The 25,477-nt window shown below is 42.0% G+C and overlaps 1 protein-coding gene across 1 annotated transcript in view; it reads right to left on the minus strand.

The window, feature by feature from the left end:
- Positions 1–3,507: 3,507 nt before the first annotated feature.
- The window catches only part of dop1b (DOP1 leucine zipper like protein B), a 31,183-nt gene continuing 9,213 nt past the window's right edge, over positions 3,508–25,477 (minus strand). Inside the window, exons 3-39 of the mRNA XM_053627664.1 lie at positions 25,071–25,252; positions 24,680–24,850; positions 23,438–23,627; positions 23,146–23,244; positions 22,905–23,028; positions 22,674–22,783; positions 22,363–22,474; positions 20,534–20,651; positions 20,105–20,224; positions 19,906–20,014; positions 19,522–19,731; positions 19,091–19,413; positions 17,745–18,151; positions 17,565–17,638; positions 17,150–17,347; positions 16,370–16,522; positions 13,747–13,847; positions 13,454–13,644; positions 11,505–13,164; positions 11,286–11,385; positions 11,020–11,187; positions 10,510–10,635; positions 10,286–10,420; positions 10,151–10,209; positions 9,902–10,006; positions 9,132–9,198; positions 8,792–8,945; positions 8,497–8,579; positions 8,309–8,418; positions 8,041–8,190; positions 7,796–7,857; positions 6,801–6,929; positions 6,504–6,640; positions 6,282–6,337; positions 5,238–5,372; positions 4,924–5,056; positions 3,508–4,735 (exon numbers count right to left, since the gene is read on the minus strand). Coding sequence (XP_053483639.1) covers positions 4,493–4,735; positions 4,924–5,056; positions 5,238–5,372; positions 6,282–6,337; positions 6,504–6,640; positions 6,801–6,929; positions 7,796–7,857; positions 8,041–8,190; positions 8,309–8,418; positions 8,497–8,579; positions 8,792–8,945; positions 9,132–9,198; positions 9,902–10,006; positions 10,151–10,209; positions 10,286–10,420; positions 10,510–10,635; positions 11,020–11,187; positions 11,286–11,385; positions 11,505–13,164; positions 13,454–13,644; positions 13,747–13,847; positions 16,370–16,522; positions 17,150–17,347; positions 17,565–17,638; positions 17,745–18,151; positions 19,091–19,413; positions 19,522–19,731; positions 19,906–20,014; positions 20,105–20,224; positions 20,534–20,651; positions 22,363–22,474; positions 22,674–22,783; positions 22,905–23,028; positions 23,146–23,244; positions 23,438–23,627; positions 24,680–24,850; positions 25,071–25,252 — 6,804 coding nt within the window. The 3' untranslated portion in view covers positions 3,508–4,492. The remainder of the gene's footprint in view (positions 4,736–4,923; positions 5,057–5,237; positions 5,373–6,281; positions 6,338–6,503; positions 6,641–6,800; positions 6,930–7,795; positions 7,858–8,040; positions 8,191–8,308; positions 8,419–8,496; positions 8,580–8,791; positions 8,946–9,131; positions 9,199–9,901; positions 10,007–10,150; positions 10,210–10,285; positions 10,421–10,509; positions 10,636–11,019; positions 11,188–11,285; positions 11,386–11,504; positions 13,165–13,453; positions 13,645–13,746; positions 13,848–16,369; positions 16,523–17,149; positions 17,348–17,564; positions 17,639–17,744; positions 18,152–19,090; positions 19,414–19,521; positions 19,732–19,905; positions 20,015–20,104; positions 20,225–20,533; positions 20,652–22,362; positions 22,475–22,673; positions 22,784–22,904; positions 23,029–23,145; positions 23,245–23,437; positions 23,628–24,679; positions 24,851–25,070; positions 25,253–25,477) is intronic.

The raw sequence follows: 25,477 nt of genomic DNA on the forward strand, positions 1-25,477 counted from the left end.
CATTTTTCCAACCCAAAATCACCTGAATACACACATATGTACATGTTCCATCTGTACCTGGCTCGTTAGTTTGTGTGCAAAAAATAAAACCTATAAGCAACCTTTGGTGAACTTTAAGAACTTCCCCTAAGTGAAGAGATCCGGTACAACTAACATTAGTTCTGATACAAAAATAATACCTTTAATAATACCTTTGGAGAACGTTCCTTGTCAGTTGTCATATAATGTTCTGAGAACATTTAGGAAGAGCACCGACTTTGTTAACCAAAACAGAGCGTTCACAGAATATTACGAAAAGGTCCAGATTCAGTTCCACTCCACTATATAACTATATATTTTAAATGCTAACTATATACTAATATACTAATATATACCAATCATCCTGTTCAAAAGTTTACCACCCCCCCCCCGGCTCTTATTGTATCGTGTTGCCTCAGTTGCATCAGTGAACGTTTGCACCTTATGTAGTCGTGTACGAGTCCCTCAGTCGTCCTCAGTGTGAAAAGATGGATCTCGACATCACACAGCCGCTGTTGGAAAGGGCTCGAATATGCAGATGTTGGAAAAGTAAAGAATGTTCAGGACCTGGAGGATTTTTCTGAAGAACAGCGGGCAGTTTAACTGCTCAGGACAAACAAGGGACTCGTGAAGAACTCTCACAAAACATAAACACATCATGTCGTGGATCATCCAGGTAACGACACACGGGATTAATAATCAAGGGTGTGTAAACTTTTGAATGGGGTCATTTTTTATCTTGTATCGTGGACTATATGTAAACATCTGTTATGTGAAATAGTTTATTCAGGACAGAACTAAATAAACACCAACATGGGAGTTTTATGATCCGTCTTATTTTGTAAACAGCATTAAGATTTAGCTTTAGATACAATTCTATAAGGGGCACAACTAATATATTTTATACACACACATGCTTATGAAAATATCTTAATAGAGTAAGTAATATAATAAAGCAATAATCATATATCATTAGGCCAATACTATCTGAATATAAATAGCAAGAACAACTTCATAGCTGATGAAATGTAATGAAATTTAATTTTGTAGTTGATACAATGGTTAGTATGTAATGAATACAACCTGTTTTAAATACACAATATCATCTGCCATAAGTATATACAGGTTTCTAGTTACATATTTGGTTCAAGGTGCATTCTGTCTTACATTTATTTCATGTATATACTGTATATATGGCTCTTTTATCTGTTTACACAGAAGCACCTGTAGGCTCAAATTTTGCCTATTACCCGAAGACACTTAACATAGAAACAGATACTCACACATTCAATTGGAGAAAGAAAAATAAGACACCTGCCGTGAGTGAGAAGAAGCAAGGGTCCAAGTTTATTCGTTCCGTTCCACCACACGAGATCCACACCGCTGAGAGTCTCAAAAGTGATCTAACATCCGGAGCTGAAGCTCCCTTATTTATACAGTTTTCTAAACCCAAACACCATATGTTTAGAAAAAGCTTTCCCATAATACCATTACGTACACGACTCAACATTTTTGAGAGACCTTGCACTCACAGGGTCCGCTGATCCCACAGACAGTTATCTTGCGGCTCTAGCCATTCCCATCGACTGTTATCTGCCGCCGTAGCCGTTCCCATCGACTGTTATCTCGCCGCCGTAGCCGTTCCCATCGACTGTTATCTTACCGCCATAGCCGTTCCCATTGACTGTTATCTCGCCGCCGTAGCACGGCTCAAATATATTATAAACGGCCCGTCTTGATTCTCTCTTAAAAGTTAAGGCCTTCGTCTGTGTCACCCCTGACTTGTTTCTCGTGAGAAGAGGACTCTCCACACCTTCACGTGCATTATGGGTAAGTTTCTTTCATATTTGTTCTACATTTCTGTTTTATAATGCTTTTTCTTTCATATTTGTTCTACATTTCTATTTTATAATGCTTGCAAGTATTTTACCCCCTTCACTGTACTCCATACCTCATAATATCCTCATAATATCCTTATAATCATTATACTCCTTTTATTATCCTTATACTCCTTTTATTATCCTTATAATATCCTTATACTCCTATTATTATCCTTTTATTATCCTTATAATATTCTTCATTCCTTCTGTGTGTGTGTGCTTCTGTATCTGTGTGTGTGCTTCTGTATCTGTGTGTGTGCTTCTGTATAGGCCTCTGTGTATGTGTGTGTGTGTGTATGTATCTCTCTGCCTGCACTCCCCAGCTCCTAGATTTCTCTGTGAATAATAAATCATAATGTTAATCTTAAAGTGTGAGTCCAACTCATCAATATCACCGCCTAATACAGTTCATTCTCTTCTATGTGTCCTAGGTGCCGGTCGCTTTTCCTTATCTCCTTTACTGGAGCGGCTGGATTCGGATCTGAACACTCGCTCTCAGCTCGCGCATCTCACTGCTGACATCACTATGCTACTCATTTACATTTATTCACTTAGCAGACGCTTTTATCCAAAGCGACTTACAAATGAGAAAATGCTCGATGTTCCCCCCACCTCTCAGATACAGAATCCGCCCCGCGAATGTGTGTATTGATGCCTCTACACAGACAGACCCTCTGCCTGACCCTTCCTCCAGCTACCAGGTGATGTGGCCTTCTCCGACCCGGGCTCTGATCACTCTCGCCCTTTCTCACCTGCCAGTCCTGAGTACTCTCCCCCGTACACCTCAGCCGGCTATCCCCCATCCCCTGGGCGCACCCCATTTTATCATCCGTTTTCTCCCTACCGCTCTCGGATTACCGACCCACCAGCCCAGTGAATTCTCAATAAAGTCAGCCCTGTAAATTCCCAATAAAGTTACTTCCTACTTCTCCTTGGTCTCCCTCGTGTTTATTTCTTGTGTTTTTCATATACAACACACCCCATTACCCCATAGTGCTTCACCCATGAGTCATTATGAATTACATCCACAAATAAAGATCACAAACCAACTTGTGTGTAACATAATAAAGGCAAAATAATATGTTTATTTGAAAAGAAACACGACTGCTCACCCCAGTAAAACACTCGATTCACATTTAACCTTAAAAAGGCCTTCAGAGGGTCCAGACACCACCACAACTCAAACATTTCACGTGTCGTTCACTTAATTAACAGACATGTCGACTGTATGTGTGTATGCGAAAGACAAACTTTATGAAATTATGATGCTTTAAACACTGTGCCTAGAACATTCACCGTTTATCTTTCAGACTCTTCACCATACCGAGTCTGGAATGCGTCCCTAAACCACAGATATTTAAGGTTCGAATTAAGTTGTGTTTATTTAAAAGTGGATTTTTCTGGTAATAAACAAACAAACAAACAAACAAACAAGCATTCTCTTATGCATATTTACCCTAAAATGTGCCCGTGTGTTTGCTCTGTATGGAAAAGTAATGCAGCCAATAAGAAACTAACGGGCTTCTTCCTAACCACAATAACAGTGCATGCAGCTCACATACAGGTCAGTGTCTCACCTGGAATAAAGACGAGGTGAGATAGTGAGATATCGAATGGAAGAGAAGACTTTAATGTACAGAACCAATGGACATGGTATTGTATTGCTGTAATCATGTACGCTGGGAGTCTTCTTATTTGTCTGACTCTAATATATCTACTCGGTGTTAACAGGGCTGGTCAAGTATGTTAGAGCAGGGAAATGTCCAAACTGCGTCCAGATGAAAACGCACAAAAACTAGTTCGTGGTGAAACTCAAGAGAAATGGTCCATCATCAGGTGTCCAAGAACAAAAGATGAATAAATAGCTGAAATATTTTTCCATCAAAGGGAAGTACAGATACAGTGCTCGGGAATGTACCATATACAGTATAATAAGATTTAATAAGGTACATCACACTAGATTCATGATTCAGGATTTAGCAGCACCCACAATATTCCATTTGTGTCATCAAACCACAACCGTGGCCTACATATTGCACGCTATGAAATGCCTTTAAACACCAAAATCGAGCTTTATGTTTATTCACTCGATTACATGCGTAGCTCAATTTAAAACCGTAACATGGAATGTTCGGGGAAAACCGTGTCACATGAAATAAATGTCACGAAGATTTAGATTGCACATAGTATCACCCAAGCGATGTGCACTTGCTGTAACTGACCAATAATACGTATTCGAGCTATGATTTGAGTTGTATTTTGAGCTGGGGAAAAAAAAACAACAACAACAACAACCACCTTTAATCGTTCACAATATTAAACCCGCAGTCTTTTCGTTTTTATTAAGCGATAAAATATCCACGTAAAAGCAATCGATTAACTGATATAACGAATCCTTCTGTGATCACTGCACTACAATAATACAAAAATAAACAAATTTGTTCAATTAACGACAGACATCACAATAACATGACGCATACGATCACAGTACGACGTCTCGGACTTTCATGCTTCATTAAGACGGACTTACAGGTAAGATAAAACGGAGCGGAACGCCCGTTCCAAGACTGAATGCTCAGCTAAAAGCCCGAGACTTATGAATCCATACCGTCCAGAAACTCTTCCTCTGTGATGCCTTCTAAGCGCTGTAACACTCGGTCTGCATTAGATGGTGGGTATTCGGCAGGAGGATGAGGAGAGGGGGTCGAGCTGCAGAAAGAGCAGCACAGGGTTTGGAAGAACGGCACGAGTTGCGTGATGGACGAGAGCGAGTAGAACGTGAGAAGAGGGAACTCCGTAGGCTCGGTTTCGGACTCTCCCGCCGTTCCGTTCAGCTCCTGAAACACGCAGGTCAAGCTCAGGGGTTGAGTGAGCACTTTAAATGAGTCACAGTTCCTGAATTCATTCCATATAGTTTATTTTATTTCCACGTGCATTTTGAACACGCATTGCAGAGAGTTAACATGCTCAAAGTTCAAAGTGTTTGTATATGTGCTTAAAGAAATGCTGATTTTGTCATGCTTACCCCATAGCGATGGTGAAGGCCTTCCAGGATCCTGACCACGTGAGGTTTACACTCCTGTTCACCCTCCAGCAGAGTGGTGCCTGGACCATCGTAACTGTCTACATCTACCTCAGGCACAAATGCCCAGCGATACCTAAATCACATGTTCACACACACACACACACACACAAAAAATACATGGCTACTAGCTGTAATCAGACAAAGACACAGAGACATCCAACTTAAATGTTTTAATCAAACATGCTCTACCTCTCTCTCTCACACTCACACACACACACACACACACGAATAGTAATAAGGATGTAGTTCCTCACATTTGGAACAGAGGCATGCGATCTGGGGGAAAAGACACAGCAGTGTCCAGGAACTTGCAGGCTGACAGATACATGTCCAGTTCTGCCTGGGAAAAAGACCTTAGGCTGTTCTTCTCCTGACCACCTCGCTTATTCCTGTCACACACACACACACACACACACCAAGGGTAAATGATAGGAACAAATCTGCACCATAGCCAGTTATAAGTAAAAGAATGATCAGTGTCGAGTGTGATAAGTAAATACAATATATACACACACACACTACCAGTCAAAAGTTCAGACACACTCATTCTTTAGTTTTATTTGATTTTTTCCACATTTTAGAATAATAATAATAATAAAGTCGTCAAAACTCTGGAGTAACACAAATGGAACTATGGGAATTATGTCATGATAAAAAATCCAAAATAAATCTAAATAATTTAATATTTTAACACTTGTTATCAGGTTGATATTCTCTTCCTGAGGCACCCAATCGGGTGCTAATGGCTATGCAAACATCAGGTATCACCGCTTTTGGCGGATCATCCTTCTCTCTAACATCTTAGAATCTTCAAAGTAGACAGGCTTTTCGCCTAGGATTTCCAGAAATGTATTCTTGGCGTTTTCTCACCTGATTTCTTGAGGAATTTCCCTGAGATGCTTTTTAAACAGTATTAAAGGAGTTCCCACCGACGCCGGACTCTTATCGGCCGCTTTTCGGAATATTTCTCTCCGAGTCGTCCGTTTAAATAAAGATTATTTTGTAAATAAAATGTTAGTTTTCTAATGAAAGAAACGAATATGTCGACGCGATTATATTTTTGTCTACGACACCGATTTCACACGTTTAATCACACACCTTCAGATTTTTAAGATCATGAGAAACATTTCAGTCGAGTGTCCACAAACTTTTGACCGGGAGAGTGTATCTGAATGCGTGTGAACTAATTGAATAAGTTTTCAACTCCCTTTTTCCACCAGACCAACCAAACTTGGAGGAAAACAAACGAACAAATGAGCTCAGGTTGTTCTCTTGAAATTCTCTGGTCCAGGACTCACTTTGAAACATCTTTGTCCTCTAGCAGAGCCTTTTCGAGCCTTGCAAAAATACGAATCTACAGAAAGAAACCAACAAAAAACAAAACAATGACCACTAGCTTCTGCTTAGCGGGTTACAACCTAGTGGAGAAATCAGCAAACATTAACACACTGAACATCAGAACATGTTAAATATCAAACAGTGGGTGCTCGGAACATTAATTACGACTGCGAGTCCCTCACCAGTTCAGTGACCATGATAGGCCACAGGGAGATGAGGTGCTGTGGTGAGATTCTCAACAACAGAACACGGAACATCAGGAACATCTGAGCCGACACTGCCGGGGTCTGTCCCATCCGCAGGTTCTCGGTCAAACGCTCTGGTGTGGAGTGTGTGCAGAACACGGGATTGGATTAAACGTTAAACGTAAAGGATGTATAGCTACAGCTACGGTGAGGACCGTAAATAATGAGTAATCTCACAAATTATCTGAATAGTCTGCTTCTCTGCCTCACAAACCACCATCCACACTGTAGTACCTTGTATTAGAGGCAGGTAGAGGTGGTACTGGTCCAACTCTCCACTGAACATAGCGAATGCCTGGCGCTTTACTAACATGGGCTTCTGCTCAGCACTGTTAAACAGCTTCAAAGAACTGCTCTGCATGCCTGTACAAACATGCAGATGGTCTATAAAGATACTATACATACATACATACAGTACATATACATATACACACACACACACACACACATACAAACAGTACATATACATATATACACACACATACATAGGCTCCACCCCTTATACATGTATATTGTTCAGCAGCAACCAGCTACAGTGAGGACTGTGAGGAAATGGTCTCAAGAGGCCATGGAATCACTGCGCGATGCTCTAGAAACCACTGACTAGAATGCTTTGTATGAACCACATGGTGAGGACATAGATGGACTAGCAGACTGTGTCTCTGAGTACATTGGGCTCTGTTTGGACAACTCCATCCCTACTAAAGAGGTCTGTTGCTACCCTAACAACAAACCATGGCTTACCACTCCATATTCCACTTATATAATATTTATCATACTTACAATATTTATAATCATATTTATATACCTGGTGTATAATTTCCACATATACCATATCTGCATTACATTTCTCATATTTATATTATATTCATATAGTGTATGGGATCTATTCATCTACGAACTGATCTGTCTTATGTCCTCTCTGCACCTTATCCACTCATTTCACTTCGTGAAGTTTTTAACTGCGCAAAGAATCTCCACTGTATTTGTATCCCTCCTTCTATATGCACTACCGTAATTGAAATTGTATTGTGTTGTACTTATTATATTGTACTGTGACTGTACTTAATGTACCTGGCTGCAAAGACACCTTAATTTCTCCGCCAGGGATGAATAAAGTCATTTATCTATCTATCTATCTATCTATCCACACACAGAACATATTGATACGTACACACATATTATACATACAAAAGCACTAATTAATCCAAAACTCAATTACAACTTACTCATCAAGTCCTTGAACATGGTCTTCTCATGTGTGAGCAGATGGTCTGTGATGGATTTCCAACTAAAAACAAAAATATACAAGTAAACGATTACATGCTGAAATACACTGACTGTCATGTGCGTAAAGAATCCTCACCTAAGGTTCTGAAACTTTAGCCTCAACAAGTTTTTGCATTTATATATACACCTATACTGCCTCTATGGTCATTGGAGGAATAATTGAGGAGGAAATGAAGAGTCCTACTGGCAGACACAGGACATCTCCATAGTGAAGAACAGAGGATCCATGAAGAGCTCCAGCACTTCCTTTTTCCAGGCACGCTTAGTGTATGCATAACCACTCAGGCTGTTCAACAACTGAGCCCCTGCACTGAAACTGGGCATATTATAGGCACTGACGGAGAGAGAGAAAGAGACGGACAGAAAAAAAAGAAAAGTAGGACACATGATGAATTTACATACAATATATATACACAGAAGAAATGGAAAAGTGAGTGAGGATCATTACTCACCTGTGGTTTTTCAGGTAGGGGAAGACATAATACATGAGGCGGGAGATGAGAGGCACAGCTTTCTCCTTCTCGTCACTGCGATACACCATATCCAGAAGAGGGGCTAGAATCTGAAGGAGAGTAAACATGTGCTGATTGTGTGTTTCTTGTGTATTTTCCTGTGGTATGATTGTGGGATGATGTCCTACCTCAGCCAGCAGAGCCAGGGCTTGTACACTGAACGCAGATGGAGCAGAAGATGACACCATAGCACTGCCTTGGCCAACAGACTCTAAGTGCGAAGCGCACGAGATTCAGATTTATTACTTCTATCATTAATAATACATTTATTCCAATTTTTACCCTCTAATATTTAGAATGTGGTTTCAAGCAAGGTTATATACTGTGTGTGTGTATACATATATATATATATATATATATATATATATATATATATATATATATATATATATATATATATATATATATATATGGTGGTCTAACCATAGAATTCACTGCCTTCAGGCTCATCTTCATCCTCCTGCAGGCAGATCTGAGGCTGTGCCTTCACCTCCAGGTTACGGCTCAGCCAGCTGGTCTGTTCCAGAGATGAGCCAGCCACGGCGCCTACCGCCTCCAGGATTTTCTGCGTCACTTCCTGTTTGTGGAAACAAGCAAAAAAAAAAAAAAAAAAGTGTCGAAGAACAACAGACATGCATTCTCTGTATTACACAAACACAGCTCCAAAATTAGAGGCACAATCAGGGGCCAATCATTTCAGATGTGCAAGCCATCATTAAACAACCAACACTGCACAAAATGTGTGTATTGTTGTCTCTCATACCTGCAGTTCTCTGGAATCTCTCTTGTTGTCCATGGTGGGGAGTCTATTCACAAAGTCATTCAGGATGCTGTGTGGGGAAAACGGTTCAAAATGTAACACCTTGTGTTACTGCCATGATTGATGATTAATTATCAGGAGGACTTCACTTTGTCAACCTCTGAAGTACCGTCTCCAAAATGTGGTCTACATCAAGCAGTAAATGCCCTCTCCAGGCTGCACCTCATCTGAATATTCAGTTTACAATGTTCCAACAGTCTACTATGAAAGGGCTGTGTAAATCGTTATTCCAGTTAAAGCCTCAGGGTGTATGATTTCGAAATTATTCAGCTCTGGAGTAAACATGCTATTACAATCTACTTGCAGAAGAACATGTAGTTAAAGGAGTTAACTATGCCCCTTTCCACCATACAAACTGATCTCATGGCTGCAAGTCACTACACATTCAGAGAGAATTCAAGGTTGTGTCCCAAACCACACAATGCACACTTGCTAATATATCTAAATATAAATTTCATCAATGGTATACTGACAAAGTACTTACTGTTCGGCACTCCATGATGCCCGAATCCTTTTTTTCCGTATATAGAATTATACTAACCCTCTTACTTCCCCTCTTTCCTGACTGCCAGCTCCTGTCTGTCACCATGTATTCAGACTTTTTTCATGCCTAAAGTTTGAATGTGCTGACTGACTCCTCTGAGCTGCTGTATGATCAATACACCATTAAAACACTGCAACAAATCATATGATAATGCAGTGGGTAAGCTCACCCAAGAAGGAGGAAATGGCCAGGTGGGGCAAGATTAACCTGCACAGAATCTTTAAGGAGACAGAGGATAGCCATGATATTTTCCTGAAGATCCTGAGCAGGAAGACTGCAGATGCAACAAAGACAACATGAGCACCGTGAGCAGAAAATTCAGCTAGCTGTAACATCAAATCGCTATGAGAATGCTTATCAGAATAATAGGTATGCTTAAACAGACCGCATTTTAAAAATGGACTACATGAGAAGTTACCTCTGTATGTAGGCATAGCAGAACTGGAGCATGGGTACATCAACTAGGGTTGGCCTTTGCTGAAGAGAGAGAAAATACAAATATTAATATTTGATATGGTTGTCTATTGAGATGTGTATATATGTTGTTTTGTACCTGGTCTCCTTTGATTTGGTGGGGTTTCTTCACCACCTCCCTGATGAGCTGCAAAATGGTGTCGGTGCGGAGTGTGTTCACTGACTTTACTAAATCTACAATCGTCATCTGGGGATCACTGGCTACTGGCAGAATCTGCACACACACACACACACACACACACAATTTTAATGCAATATCAACATATAGCCATTAGGAACGTTAGTCTTGTCAGTATATCTCACCTTGTTTTTGGAGTGTCTCTTTCGGCTCCGCCTACTGTTCCATACAGCAGCCACGGAGGCCATGACTTGTACCCCATACTGCTGTGTCAATGGCGTCAGGAGCCCCAGAACCTTCTGTTTCAGAATCTACACAACACAAGACATGTTCTGAGGGTAAATTACAGCACAAACATTACAGAGTATGGTACAATTTACAGAGTGTACATAGTATATGGGCGGCTGTGGTTCAGGTGGTAGAGCGGGTCGTCCACTAATCGTTGGGTCGGCGGTTCGATTCCCGGCCTCCACATGGCGAAGTGACCTTGGGCAAGACACCGAACCCCAAGTTGCTCCCGATGGCAAGTTAACGCCTTGCATGGCAGCTCTGCTACCATTGGTGTGTGAGTGTGTGTGTGAATGAGACACAGTGTAAAGCGCTTTGGAAAAAAGCGCTATATAAGTGCGCCATTTACCATTTGTAAATATATAAATATCTTTTTTTTTTTTTTTTTACAAATATTATGCACATACCTTTGTGCTTTTGAAATAGACCGAGGTGGAGGAAGATCTGCTGCTGTAGACCGAGTCAGCACCCTGGACTACACCCCAAAGCAAGGCCATGGTGCTGACCATATGAGGAAACGCCTCCAGAATGGCATTGCAGGCATTTCGCATGTCTGTTGCATCACAACCTGCAGACTACACAAGTCCTCCTCAGTACTCAGTATTAACGAAATGAAGGATTTTCACAACGAAAATGTCGACCAGGAAGTGTGTACAGTATGTGCGTGCTTTACCTTCTTGTGTTCCAGGAGGCAGTAGTGCGTGATAGCAGTAAGCCCCTCCAGCAGAGTGAGAGGATAATCAGGTGCAATGTTCTCCTTCTTCAGGTTACTACTACACCCACAAATAACACACACGATTAAGAGCTCAGCTATGAATAAAAACACGTTTTACTTTTAACAAAAACACCAGTATCTTTTACGCTAAACAGACATGTAGGACATTTTTAGTACCCATGAGTAGCCTTGAATCCATCATGTTCATGCTGTTTAACGAGCTCATCTAGGTTTCTGCAGATCTGTGTGATGATGGGAGCCACAATGATGGCCAGCGAGCGGCCAAGGAAGGGTAGAACCTGACAGAGCAATGTCACCCAAGCTGGGTGCATGGCAAAGCCATATTGCGGGCACAGAGCCCGGGCTGCTGCCGATACAAACATGCCCTGCGCTGTAATGGGTTGGTTGGGCACATAGCGAGCAGCCTTGATGGACTGCTGGAACATTATTGCAGTATGCCACTCTCGTGCTAGGGTAGAAGAAGGGATGTCGTCCAGGGACTGCTGGAACTGGTTATCTCCTTGTGCAGGTTTCTTATTGTGTGTTGGAGATACACAATGTTCTAGTACAATAAGAACCTTGAGCAGCTTCAGGAGGGCAATCTGAATCGGATGTTCAGCCCAGCTCCCGTCCCGCCCACAATAAACCAGCCTCTCCTCAGAGACTTCTCCTACATCATCACCCTGCTCATCCTTGGTCAGTGGGTGTTGGACAGGTGCATCTGCACGCTGGCAGACATACATGGAGGTGGAGAGCATCAGGAGGACATAGTGCTGCAACTTGCTGCTCCACAGAAGATTACATATGGCTTCTAAGCTTCCACTGGCACCGGTCTCACCTGTCTGGGCCTGCTGGGCCACCGTCACTAGCTGTTCCACCAATGCGGTCAGCACCTCCACGCTCTTGACCTGCACCTCTCGGTTTGCCTGCACATGACAGGCATTCACGCTAGCATAAGAAGGGAAGTAGGAGCGCAGGAACCGCAAGCAGAGGCATGTCAGGATCTCCAGAAGGAACGTTGGAGGAGATAAGGAGGTACAGGGAGAGGAAAGAGGAGAGGAGGGTGGTTGCTCTGGGGTACCAGCTAAAGGAGGGGTGGAATTCTGGAGAGGGCCATAGAAACTGCCACCCTCCTGGGCTTGCCGATGTCTCTGTAGTAGGTTCTGGATGAGATTCAGATGGGCAGTGGAGCTGCAGTCCAAAGTTGTGCTACTCAGTGCCTCCACAAATGGGCCTGCGCTGCTCTTCAACAGCGTTTCCACCACCGCAAAGGCGTACAGAATCCGTCCGCTCTCGTAAGTCTGTCGGTAAAGCAGAATATGTCGAAATAGCGAATCCACTGCTTCCTGTCGCTCACGTTTCTGCTTCAAGAGACGGGATTTGGCCAGGGCCTCCAACTGCTCGTCGTCCTCATCACTCGATAGCGAATCAGAAGCATGCGTACGCTCCGAGTCCACCCGCTTCAGGCCATTGACCACAATGCCTTCCCCATCGGTAGGCCGCTGCAGGTAAGGGGTGGAGATTGAACTTGAGGTCTCTGTGGAGTTCTGGGCTCCACTTGCGTCGGCCGACTCGGTGTGCTCGCTTTCCTCTTCTTCGTCTTCTCGGGCCTCGTTATAGTCGTCATCGGTCTCCTCCTCGCTTTCGCTGCGAGACACGGCAGGGGAATCTGATGGCATTCCATGAAGCTCTGTATCACGTTGCAGGTCAAGCCATACAGCTTCACGGTCTACCATAGCAATGTTAGTCAACATGCTGTCCTCCGTTTGGTTCATCATACCATCTCCAGTGCTCTTAATGCTGGTCTTCTCTCTGTAACTCAATGCACTCCAGTTACCTGTGGAGAAATCATAAATAACCATGATAGGGTTCTGTTATTCCATATAATCCATATTCCGAGTCAAATGTGATGAGGTGATTCATTTGTAAGATCCTTGTTAAGAAGAGTTACTCAACTTCTCAGAATACACATATTCCAAGAGAATGTCAATAATGAATTACAGATGTGAAATATATTCTAGTAGTGGCACACTCTCGACGTGAAATAAGATGTACTGAACATTCACAGCAATCACAAGCAAACTATTTCCAAAAAAAGAGTGCCTACAAACACAAAAAGAACAGACCAACTGAAAGACTGTGCTTGACGTTCTGAATGGCTGTTCTCTGTGTCTTCGGGTCCAGCAGTAGAAGTAAAACGGGTTCCAAGATGCGGACAACATCGCCAAGAGACAGTGCTCGCACCAGCCAGCTCTGCCCGACTGCACTGACGCTACCATCCTGACTATTTAGACTGTCCAACACCACGAACAGAGACCTGACACAGAACGAGGAAAAAAAAAGGGGATTTGATGTAATGTGATGTAATGTAATGACCCAGCCTTGGAATTTGCCTATATTCTGAAGGAACATGTCTTACTTGTCAAAGGAGCGGTTCAGAGAAGTGCTGCGATTCATCTGGACCTCTCGCATCAGGTGCCACAAAACAGAGAATCTGTGTAGAGCCTCCAAACGCACAACCTGTGGAGACGACGTGCGCAAACAAAACCACATACTCACGTGTCAAAATTGTGGTGCAAGTGTACAGTTGTGCCCAAAAGTTTGCGTACCCCTTGCAGAATCTGCTAAATCTTAAGACTGTTAACAAAATAAGACGGATGATAAAAATCCCATATTGTTGTGTATTTAGTCCTGTCCTGAATAAACTATTTCACGTAACAGATGTTTACATATCGTCCACAAGACAAGCCAATAGCCGATTTTATAAAAATTACCCGTTCAAAAGTTTACACACCCTTGATTATTAATACCGTGTGTCGTTACCTGGATGATCCACGACATGATGTGTTTATGTTTTGTGAGAGTTGTTCAGGAGTCTCTTGCACATACTTTACTTTTCCAGCATCTTCTGTATATTTGACTCCTTTCCAACAGTGTGGCTATATGATCTCGAGATCCGTCTTTTCACACCGAGGACGACTGAGGGACTCGTACACGACTATTACAAAAGGTGCGAACGTTCACTGATGCTCGAGAAGGCAACACGATACATTAAGAGCCAGGGGGGTGTAAACTTTTGAGCAGGATGATCGGTGTAAATGTGCAAAAACAAAAGGCCGCAGTTATTTATATGTGAAAATCACTGCATGAAGTTTCAATTTATAGCCGACCGAAACTATACACGTATAAAACAGACCTTCGTGGATCGTGACTAAAAGGTTGCGTCTTACACGACGGTACGGTATTGGTATCGGACAATTTAGTAAGGAAGCCAGAGGTTTTGTATGCTACACTATCTCAGTATTTCAAAATTATATCGAAGTGAGAGAACACGCACACACGGTGCTTACTGTTACTACAATAAAAGGACGTAACTTCCATGCGTGAGCATAAGAACATAATTTCTGTAGTCGTAAATGTTCAGAGTCGTGTGCTATTTTAACGAACGCTATTTTATCAGCTTGCTTCATTCACACTCAAACCTTAAAGTGACCTCAAGACAACAGATAAACTTCATCTTTACATTTACATTCAAGGCATTTGGCAGACGCCCTTATCCAGAGCGACTTACATTTATCTCATTTATACATCTGAGCGGTTGAGGGTTAAGGGCCTTGCTCAAGGGCCCAACCGTGGTAGCTTGGCAGTGCTGGGGTTTGAACTCCTGGCCTTCTGATCAGTAACCCAGAGCCTTAAACCACAGACCCACCACTGCCCTTAATCTTAATCATTTCACCATAAACATTTCATTTTGATGAACTGTGTGGGAAATTTATTCTTGAGATATAGCTCTATTTAGATTTTCCAAGAAAAAGTGTCTTTCAAACACTTACGGTATCTCCCGTGCTAGCTCCATGGCACTCGGCCGATCGAGTGCACGATTGTGTGGCATTTCCCGCATTTCACCTCATGCGTTGACAATTGTCTTTATTTTATGAATGAATGAGTTTTTATTGATCGCATATACATTACAGCACAGTGAAATTCTTTTCTCTGCATACCCCAGCATGTTAAGAAGTTGGGGTCAGAGCGCAGGGTCAGCCATGATACAGCGCCCCCTGGAGCAGAGAGGGTTAAAGGCCTTGCTCAAGGGCCCAACAGTGGCAGCTTGGCAGTGCTGGGGCTTGAACCCCCCGACCTTCTGATCAGGAACCCAGAGCCTTAACCATCACTGCCCCACTGTATTGATCTTGACATTTCCTTCTCGGATAGACTGAGCGACGTGAACTATTTCTCACTATTAAAACTTGGTAGCATGTGAAAACATATTGTTTTGGCGTCCTTCAGGGGGTGTCAAGCCTTACTGTATACATAACCCAAATCTTGCTTGAGGACAGATTGGCAGTACTGGAATTAGAAAATCACAACCTTCCTTCCGATGAAGCATCCGGGACATTAACCACCGACACCGCTTGAAGTCTGTACTTTTGCTGTGTCTCTTCAAAATAACAAGCACGATGAACGGAATATTGGCGCTTTCCATTACGCAGCTCTTTCAATCAAACCAAGGAACACAAATGTTACATTTGTGTAATTTTGGATGTATGCTCGGTCTATTTATTTCTAGTTTGTCCTCCAAAGGCTAAACTAATGATTGAGAAAGTAATACACCCTGTTCATGATTATTACACCCACTATTGCTTTCTCATGTGCCTTCCCATTCAATGCTAACGATATATAGATGTGTCAGTGAAGTGGGCTTAAATAAATTAGCCTCAGTGGACCCCGAATCTAGGAGGTGGTACACATTACACCTGTTCTCCTGTTACACGGCATTAGCGCTAGGCTGTGTGTATCTAAAGTCTGGGCTAGAAAAAACAAAAACAGCCACAGGCAGCTGAACTACTGCAAGACTTTATGTACATTTTTACGTGTATCCGTTAGTTGTGCTATTGTACTTGGTTTCACAAAAAGGTCCAAAATAATCCATTAACAGCAAATAAGATGAGAATTAGAAGGAGAAGGAAGGAGAAGGAGGGAGAGGGAGGGTTTAGCCTTGCTAACACATTTATATCAGCCGGCGTTAGTGAGCGGTACTACACCTTGTCTCTGCTCAGCAACGCCATGCAGATTATATCCTCACAGATGGCTGGGGATGGAGCCAGACAGTGCAGTCGATAGAAAAGCTCCACACAGGAAATATGTTGCTCTTTGCGTTCGGTGTCCAACTGAGCCCAGAGCACCTGAGCTGCCCGCTGACACACACACAGAGAGAGAGAGAGAGAGAGAGAGAGAGAAACGAACAGAACTTTAAGCTATGATAAATTCTTCAGAGCCAGCGAGGTTGCATGGGAGAAGTGGTAGGCGGTGCTTATCAGACACATCAGACACAATATTTGATTAAACAAAAGGTATTCAAAAATGTTCTAACCAGACCACATCATTTTTCTAATCATTTCTTATTGAAGCAGTTGCAAGCAAGGGATAAGTGTTATTTACTTTAATTTACTTTAAGTAAAAAAAATATATATATTTTTAAAAATTTTTTAAAAAAAGAGTGGTCTCCAACCAAAGGTGTCGTGTTCTATGAAAATGTGAAGCTGTAATGTCAAATCAGCTCGTCTTCATCTTTTGATCTCAAACCAAACGTCAAAAACGGATTAAGAAGGTTTAAAGGGTTTAAGTGGGACCTTCGAAACTGCTCTCTGGGTTTATGAACCTAAAATGACTGGAAGCCTGGTGAAAGTTTAAAAAAAATAAAATAAATAAATAAATAAATACATTTAAAAAAAAAAAAAAAAAAAGGCCTTGCTAAATACTAAACATGTTAATACTGAACATATTTACACTGAACTTATATTAGTGTTCATTCGGTCACTCACCTGGTAAAAGTCTGTGCGTAGCTCCATAGTTTTAAGCACTGCCGGGTAGATGGGAGGCAGCGTGACCATCTGTAACTGTCCACTGAGAGGGTTGGCCTCGGATTTTTTATAGCGCTGGTTCTTGTCCTGGATGACCAGAGCTAAAGACTGAGCGTGGTTTATAAGCTCCAGAAGAGAAGAAATCGCCACATGCTGAACCTATATACACAGAAAAAGACCAAATAAACCCAAAAACGCTCAAAACGCTGTCTGTAATGTAAAGCCTAGTAACGTTATTGTAAGAGCAGAGACACACTGCTAGTGAAACTATAGTACACACACTCCTACTCTACATTCGACTGATCATAATTCGTAGAATGTAAAGCAGATAAATAACTACATCACTCTTATTTCTTCTGTATTTATATAAGTGTACCTGGTAGTCTTTTGAAATACAACATAGAGTCATCAAGGACCTCAGCCACTCCGGGAGACCGCCCTGTTCGTTATCTTCATTACGATACAAAACAAAACAAAACAAAACAAAAAAGACAAACATCAGTCTCGTTAGAATCCAGACGAATAATAAGTGTGCTGTAAGTGTTTCTAAAAGTACCCGTGATGTTCTCGAACATGCTGCTGTGGAGCTCTTGGCTCTCCTTTTCCGTGTAGTAGACAGGGAAAGTCGTGCTCTCCAGCAGGAGGTGACAGGCCGCAGTAAAGGCGTTTCGACACGATTCACTGATCTCTCCTTTCCCTCTGGGCTGGAATCCCTCTGTCCACTGAAGGAGCGCACGTGCAGTGCTTTTCCCCTTCTCGTCATTAACCGCCTCCTGAGATTGCTCTCGGAGTTTACCTGGGGTGAAGAGCTCAGCCAGTCTGTCTTTGATCAGCCCCAGGTCTCGGCTGCTCTCGAGCCCAAACGAAGAGCGTGTCCTGGATCGTCGTGAAGCACGCTGCTCTGCCGGAGTCACCGCCGCCTGTCCCTTCTGCTTTTCTGGATCTACAACCACCACCAAGTGCCTGACGAAGAGTGAGGAGATTGCTTACATTATATAATACATTATATAAAACATTACCCTCCACCATCCAAACTACAGACATATAGACCCTTTTCAGTTATTTTCTTTCAACTTACAGACGCAACTCCTGTGCACGTCTACAGGAAAACTCCGGAGGAGTTTAATCTGGAATATTTCTCATGTTTCCACAAGGCTGTCGAATTGTTTATTCTAATTGATCCTACGTGGTTGATAAACCAATCATAAACCTTGGGATTGTTGTTAACGTGCTCATTTGAATAGCGTTACACGGCCTCATTATTTATCCGCTTTGCTAATCCCTTACACCCCGAATCGCTGCCTGCGCCGCTCACAGTGTAATCCGTTAACCGTTCAACAAACACGCTTAAGTTCTACGAGTTTTCTGTCTACGCTCCTTCACTTTGGAACTCTCTTCCTCTCGAACTTGGGGAAGCTCAGACCTTTGACATTTTTACAGCTCAACTCAAGACATACTTTTTAAAACTAGCATTTGCTTGCTGATGTTTACTTTTATTATTGTTGTTGTTATTTTTATTTATCCATCATCGTTTTTTTCTGTGTACAGCGCTTAGACAAGCTGCTTTTAAAGGAGCTCTATAAAATAAAGTTTATTATTATTAGTAGTATTAATCGTTGGTTGTAAACGTAGGCAAAATTGTACACTGTGGTGTAAGAGGAATAAAACACATACAGGCATGCTGCTATTGGAAAACAATCAACTTCACGGTGGTAACCGCCAATAACACGTATCGTGCTTTATTCCTTGTTTATTTTATGAAAGCTTCATGTACTTTTAAATCAAACTTGACGTATTTTCTGATTTAATTATAATTTCACACACACACACAGTTTTGTTTTTTTGTTTTTTTAAGTAAAGACTTGTTTTTATAAATGTATGTGATAGGGTATATTAGTGCACCTTGAAATAACAGATGCCAGTATGTCTTGTATGCACTTGGACATGTTCTCCATGCTCCCTCCTTTCCTCCACACATCCTCCGCCTTGGTGCAATCCCCTGAAGCAGGGCTGGAGGCGTCGCGGCCAGGAGGAAGCTGCTGCTCAGAAGGCGAGGCGCTGAGGCCCAGTCCGCTGTCTTCAGAAAGGAGGGACGGGAACGCGGCCACTTCGGTTCCCACCTCCTGAGCATCCTGTCCATTGAGGGTTACTGCATCTTCTTGGATTTTATCGTCACCGCTTTGGTTATCAGGCTCATCGTTCTTGATGTCGGTCACTGCAAGCGGCTAGTGCGAAGAAAGTGTGTGCACGTGGTAAGAAAGTATTCAAGCAGTGAAGACTACAGACATGACAGAAAACTGACATTCGTAACAACAACAAAAACATAATCACACCTTTGTTTCCTTTATGTCCTTCATCTGTGACTCCATGTCCATGTCCATATAGCTCACAGGCATCTGGATCTTACTCAGAACTTTAAAACATGCTCGAAGGGTCTGTGTAAGCGCCGCTAGGCTGAGAGATGCCATGTGAGCTGATAAAGACTGCAGCATGCTACCCAGCATCTGGGGCAGGTACTGTGTTTGGATATCAGCATAAAGCTCCTTTGGAACAATAGATAAGAAAATAAAGAAAAAGAGACCTAGTATAGAAACAGAGCAAGCAAACTCTACCCAGTTATAATGCAGCTAAATTATGGAGGTTTAATGGCTAATAGAGAATGTTTGGAGTATACGTGTAGAGCAGTATAAGAGAAAAAACACAAACGTGACAAATACCAAAGGGATAACATCAAGGAGGAAGATTATGAGGGATGAGAGCTCCGTCACGGATGGAGAAGGACTCCAGTCTTTAGCTGAAGACGTCCCTGTAGGGTCACTTAACCCGCTGAAATACAGGTTTACATCATATTATCACTCTCGTGTATACTTGTGTGTGTGTGTGTGTGTGTGTGTGTGTGTGTGTGTGTGTGCGTACCTCAGACAGGTGTGGAAGCGTTTGGTCATGTAGTCCAGAAGGTATTCACTGCTCATGGCTCCCACCAACATATTGACCGTCTTTATGATCTCAGAAACATGTTTGTTCTCTTTGATTGTACTGCATGAACAAAGAGACCGACAATAATATTTCATTCCTGCGCTCTCGGAAATAAAGCTTTTCCTTCCCGCTGGTGTGGTACCGTTAAAGGTACGTGTATTGCACTTATGTATTGTTCACCTGGATGACTATAGTATCCCTTTAAAAATCAGTTAAGGTACAAATTTGGGCCTTTTGGTCCATTTAGAATGCACTTTCCCAGGTAAAAGATGCATACTAAAGGTAGAGAATATGTACTCTTGCTGCTACCAGCCCAGCAACAAGGAAAAGTGCAGTTCAGTAGCTTTATTTCTTTTATTTCATTCTGACCTTGCGAGCTGCTTGCCAGAGTGACTGGAGTTAAGCGAGTCCTCTCCCAGAAACTCTCTACAGTAACTAGAAAAGGCCCTGATCACCTCCAACAACACATCCGACATCACCAGTGGTCCTGAGAGAGAGAGAGAGAGAGAGAGAGAGAGAGAGAGAGAGAGAGAGAAAGAGAGAGAGAGAGAGAGAGAGAGAAAAAAGAAAGAGAGAAAGAAAGAAAGAAAGAAAGAAAAAGAGAAAGGAAGAAAGAGAAAGAAAGAAAAAAGAAGGAAAGAAAGAGAAAGAAAGAAAAAAGAAGGAAAGAAAGAGAGAAAAAAAAGAAAAAGAGAGAAAAAGAAAGAAAGAAAGAAAGAAAGAAAGAAAGAAGGAAAGAGAGAAAAGAATTAGAGAGAAAGAAAAAGAAAAAGAAAAAGAGAAAGAAAGAATTGAAGAGAGAGAAAGAAAAAGGGAAGGAAAGAAAGAGAAAGAAAAAGAGAAGGAAAGAAAGAAAAAGGGAAGGAAAGAAAGAGAAAGAAAAAGAGAAGGAAAGAAAGAAAAAGAAAGAATTAAAGAGAGAAAGAGAAAGAAAGAAAGAAAATGAAAGAAAGAGAGAAAGAAAGAGAAAGAACGAAAAAGAGAAGGAAAGAAAGAAAAAGAAAGAAAGAGAAAGAAAGAAAGAAAAAGACAAAAGGTTTTGACCCTTTGCAAAAGTCTTAGGCACCCTATTGTTTTTTTAAGTACAATTTTTGTTACACATTTTTACTTTATGACTTCTACATTGTTAAGTCAGTACAAAAAATATTTTATATTTCCAAACAAAAAGAGTAAATGCTACAGAGAAATGCTTGTATGTCGGTAAAGAAAGTAACAGCGACAGATTCTCAGTAAAACTTAGCAGCTAAGTTGTTTATAAAGCTGCACGATGTGTACCGGGGACTACAATTACTCAGAGCGGTTGAGGGTTTGAGTCGCACCGGATACTGACTTTGCTGATTTACTCCGGTCCACTGTAGAAACGTTTAACTTCATTCTTTCGAGGCGTCTTTGCTTTCTCAGACTTTTGCACAGTACTGTGTATATAAACTGAAAATCGTTACAGCTTGCCCTGAACTCAGATGTACTTATTAACACACCACACCCATCGCTCAGCGTTCTGATGTTCGTCTGCTCCCATAATAAAAATGTAAAAAAAAACGTAGCTACGGGGTAAAACGTAGCCTAGCGTCTGCAAAACGATTACACGATCAATCTTCCAAGAAGCTGATGAGTTTTTTCAATTCGATTTCGATCCCTAATGTGGCAACAGCAGGGAGCGGGAAAACAAATCCTTCAGACGACATAAGGATGAACCTTTGAGAGGAACCCGACTGAACAGTGAGCTCACTCTCTTCTGGGTCAGTACCGGCCTATTGGTGGATAGAATAGAGAAATAAAGTGTTCTATAGTCGGTACTTATATACTTAAAAAGTACACTCGCACGGTAGGTTTAGCTAAAAAAAAAAAATAAATAAAAAAATTGAGGCTAATTGAGTTTGGCCAAAAAATTAAAATAAAGTGGCAGGGCATTAAGAAAAAGCTTGTGATATCACAATCTAAAACTGGATTTAAAGAGAAGCAAATTAGTAAATGAATCACTTGAATATGAATCACATGAAAATGGATCCCATGTAAATGAATCATACATAAATGAATCACATGTAATTGAATCACATGTAAATGAATAAATAAATTAAAGACAAAAAAAAATAAATAATAAAAAGCTTGTGATGCTGAAGAGTTTTAAGCATGTTAATAAGTGTGTGTGTGTGTGTGTGTGTGTGTGTGTGTGTGTGTGTTTATGTGTATTTCCTTACCAATCTCTGATTTGTCCAGTAAACTGATCAGGATGCGGAATGGTCTGAGATAGTTCATCAGGTTATCTGGGTCTTTCTCTATGTCTTTCTGCTGCAGGATATTCACTAGGGCCTGTTCAGAAAGAGGATCACACAATACACACACACACACCAAGAAAATGTATGTCATGGTAACACATTGCATATAGGGAAAATGGTGAGCGAGTCGTTTTTACAACAGGAGAGTTGCGTATTTTGTGGTCCTGGTCATCAAACACTTTCATTCAGCAGTACGAGTGTGTGAGCGATAAAGGAGAAGAGATCAACAGTACCTGCACCAGCAGCTCTCTGGAATGTGTGTTAAAGTAGTATGCAGTATGTTCTTCTACTGTGGTGTACAGGGTTGTATCTGGAGCCACCATGCCCCCTTTAATATCTAAACCTAAACACACACACACACACACACACAAAGTTTAAAGCTATATCCGAACAAAAGCTACGTACAGTATATTCCTTAACCCATGTACTGTGTTGACTGCATTAGTATGAAGCATTTGTGTTACCTAGAAGCCACGCGTAGAGGCGCCGGTTGAGCGACATGTCTCTCCTGAGCAGAGTGAGAGAGGCAGCGGACACCACCGTGATCATCTCTTCCCGTTTAAGAGGGACAGAACACGTCACTGGATCCTGCAGGAACAGCAGGAAAAAGGAGGATTGGATGACATGGACATCCACTAACGCTATGCAGTAAACATGCATGAAGGAGAGAGGATGAGAGGTGGAGGAAAAGAAAGACAAACTGACCAGACATGCTGCGAAGGGAAAGAAGTAGAGAAGGATCTCCAGCATGTTCCGCTGGACCAGTACATTAGCGTCCTGTAGAGAGAGACAGGTCGCCTTCACCTGAAAAAGTGCACAGAGAGACACTCCGTTTATTCTCAGTTGATTCTTATGAATAAAGGAAAAAATGTAATGTACTGATTGTCATGAAGGCTTTGGACTGAAGAATTTATAACTCAAGTCATTACAGAGAATTACAGTCTTCACAAACATCAAGAAAATATTACTCTCTTTATTTACAAACACAAACACTCACAGCTAGTCTGTGGTCGTTGCCCAGCATGTACTTCTGCTCACGGCTGGTGGACGTGCGGTCAAAGTGTGTGACGATGAAGAGTGAAGCAGGGAGACGCACCAGCGGACACACAAGTACTGATCCCCACAGCGCCCCATAAAACACTGACTGACCCACCAGCTGGGACAACTTCAACAGCAGTGCGTCTGTCCTGAGAGAGTGAGAGAGAGAGAGAGAGAGAGAGAGAGAGAGAGAGAGAGAGACAGAAAGAAGAGAGAGAGAGAAAGGAGAGAGCGAGACACAGACAGAGAGAAAGAAGAGAGAGAGAGAGAGAGCGAGAGTGAGACAGACAGAGAGAAAGAAGAGAGAGAGACAGAAAGAAGAGAGAGAAAAAGGAGAGAGAGAAAGGAGAGAGAGAGACAGACAAAGACGAGAGAGACAGACAGAACGAAGAGAGAGAGAGGAGAGAGAGAGACAGACAGAGGAAGAAGAGAGAGAGACAGAAAGAAGAGAGAGAGAAAGGAAAGAGAGAGAGAGAGAGAGAAAGGAAAGAGAGAGAGAGAGAGAGAGAAAGAAGAGAGAGAAAGGAGAGAGAGAGACAGACAGAAAGAAGAGAGAGAGAGAGAGACAGAAAGAAGAGAGAGGGAAAGGAGAGAGAGAGAGAGACAGAGAGAGAAAGAAGAGAGAGAGAAAGGAGAGAGCGAGACACAGACAGAGAGAAAGAAGAGAGAGAGAGCGCGAGAGTGAGACACAGACAGAGAGAAAGAAGAGAGAGAGAGACAGAAAGAAGAGACAGACAGAAAGAAGAGAAAGAGACAGACAGAAAGAAGAGAGAGAGAGAGACAGACAGACAGAGAGAAGTCACACAATATCCACGACTGAAGGGAATACTTAGCTCAATCTAGATTAGATTATTTTCTATTACACACACACATACATATTTTATATATATATATATATATATATATATATATATATATATATATATATATATATATATATATATACACACACATACACACACACACAGTATGTAGAAAAAATGACTGAATTGTAAAATTGAAACAGCTCTGAAAACCTGGTGACAGCACTTTCTAAATTCGTTTCAATTCTGATTGCTGGGACCGGGAATATATGTGAAATATTCGAGGTAGCTCAGGAAGGTTTGTGATCGCTCGAAAGGTTTAAAACTGGAACGGGCTTTTACATTAGCCTACCTGATTGTCAATCCCTGTAGCTGATCACGTAACCCTCGACACGTACCTGTCGTAGACCTCCAGGCCCTCCTCCAGGCCAGGCAGCAGGCCCATGATGAAGGCCTGCAGGCTGGGCAGCAGAGCTTTCTGCAGGGGCAGGAAGTAGCGCTCATATAGGGTCAGCACTGCCATTTTCACAGACATCGCGGCATGGCTGAGCAGGGGGAACAGTCCTGAGCTGCACACACACAGTTTTTTTTTTCTATAATGGTACAGCACTCCCACAAAGATCTGATAAATACATACAACCAACCAAACACAATAAGCTCGACTTCATCCACACTATTACAAGGAAAAACCCAACAACTGTGGGCCAAATGTAGAGTTTTCCCCGGCTCCTCGGGTAAACGGATGAAACCACACCGCCCTTTACCCCGTCTGTATTTATTTGCACCCACCTATAGATAAACAGATCTCGAGCCAGCCATTTTGTGCCGATGATTTTGAAGATGATCTCATAGGTCTCCAGAGCTTTGAGGTGGACGCCGCTGGGCAGAGCCGGGTGCAGGCACTGAGCCAATCTCTTCCCAATGATAAGCCGCCTCGGCAACAGAGAGTACTTCAGATTACTCTGGAGGGCCTGAGATAAGTGGAGGGATGGAGAGACAACGTGAAACATAAAACAAATAAAAAGAAACTGATTAAAAACTTAAAACCTGCTTCAGCAACCAACATCAGACACTACAACTATATGAAGAGTTATACGAACACATAACGGTTTGGTAGGTCATTCCTGTGTTTCTTTATTGGGTAAAAAAAAAAACAAAAAGCAAAAAGCACGTCATAAGAAAAAGTGAAAGCCAGA

This window comes from Ictalurus furcatus, chromosome 6 (assembly GCF_023375685.1).
Source record: "Ictalurus furcatus strain D&B chromosome 6, Billie_1.0, whole genome shotgun sequence".
NCBI classification, from domain to species: Eukaryota; Metazoa; Chordata; class Actinopteri; order Siluriformes; family Ictaluridae; genus Ictalurus; species Ictalurus furcatus.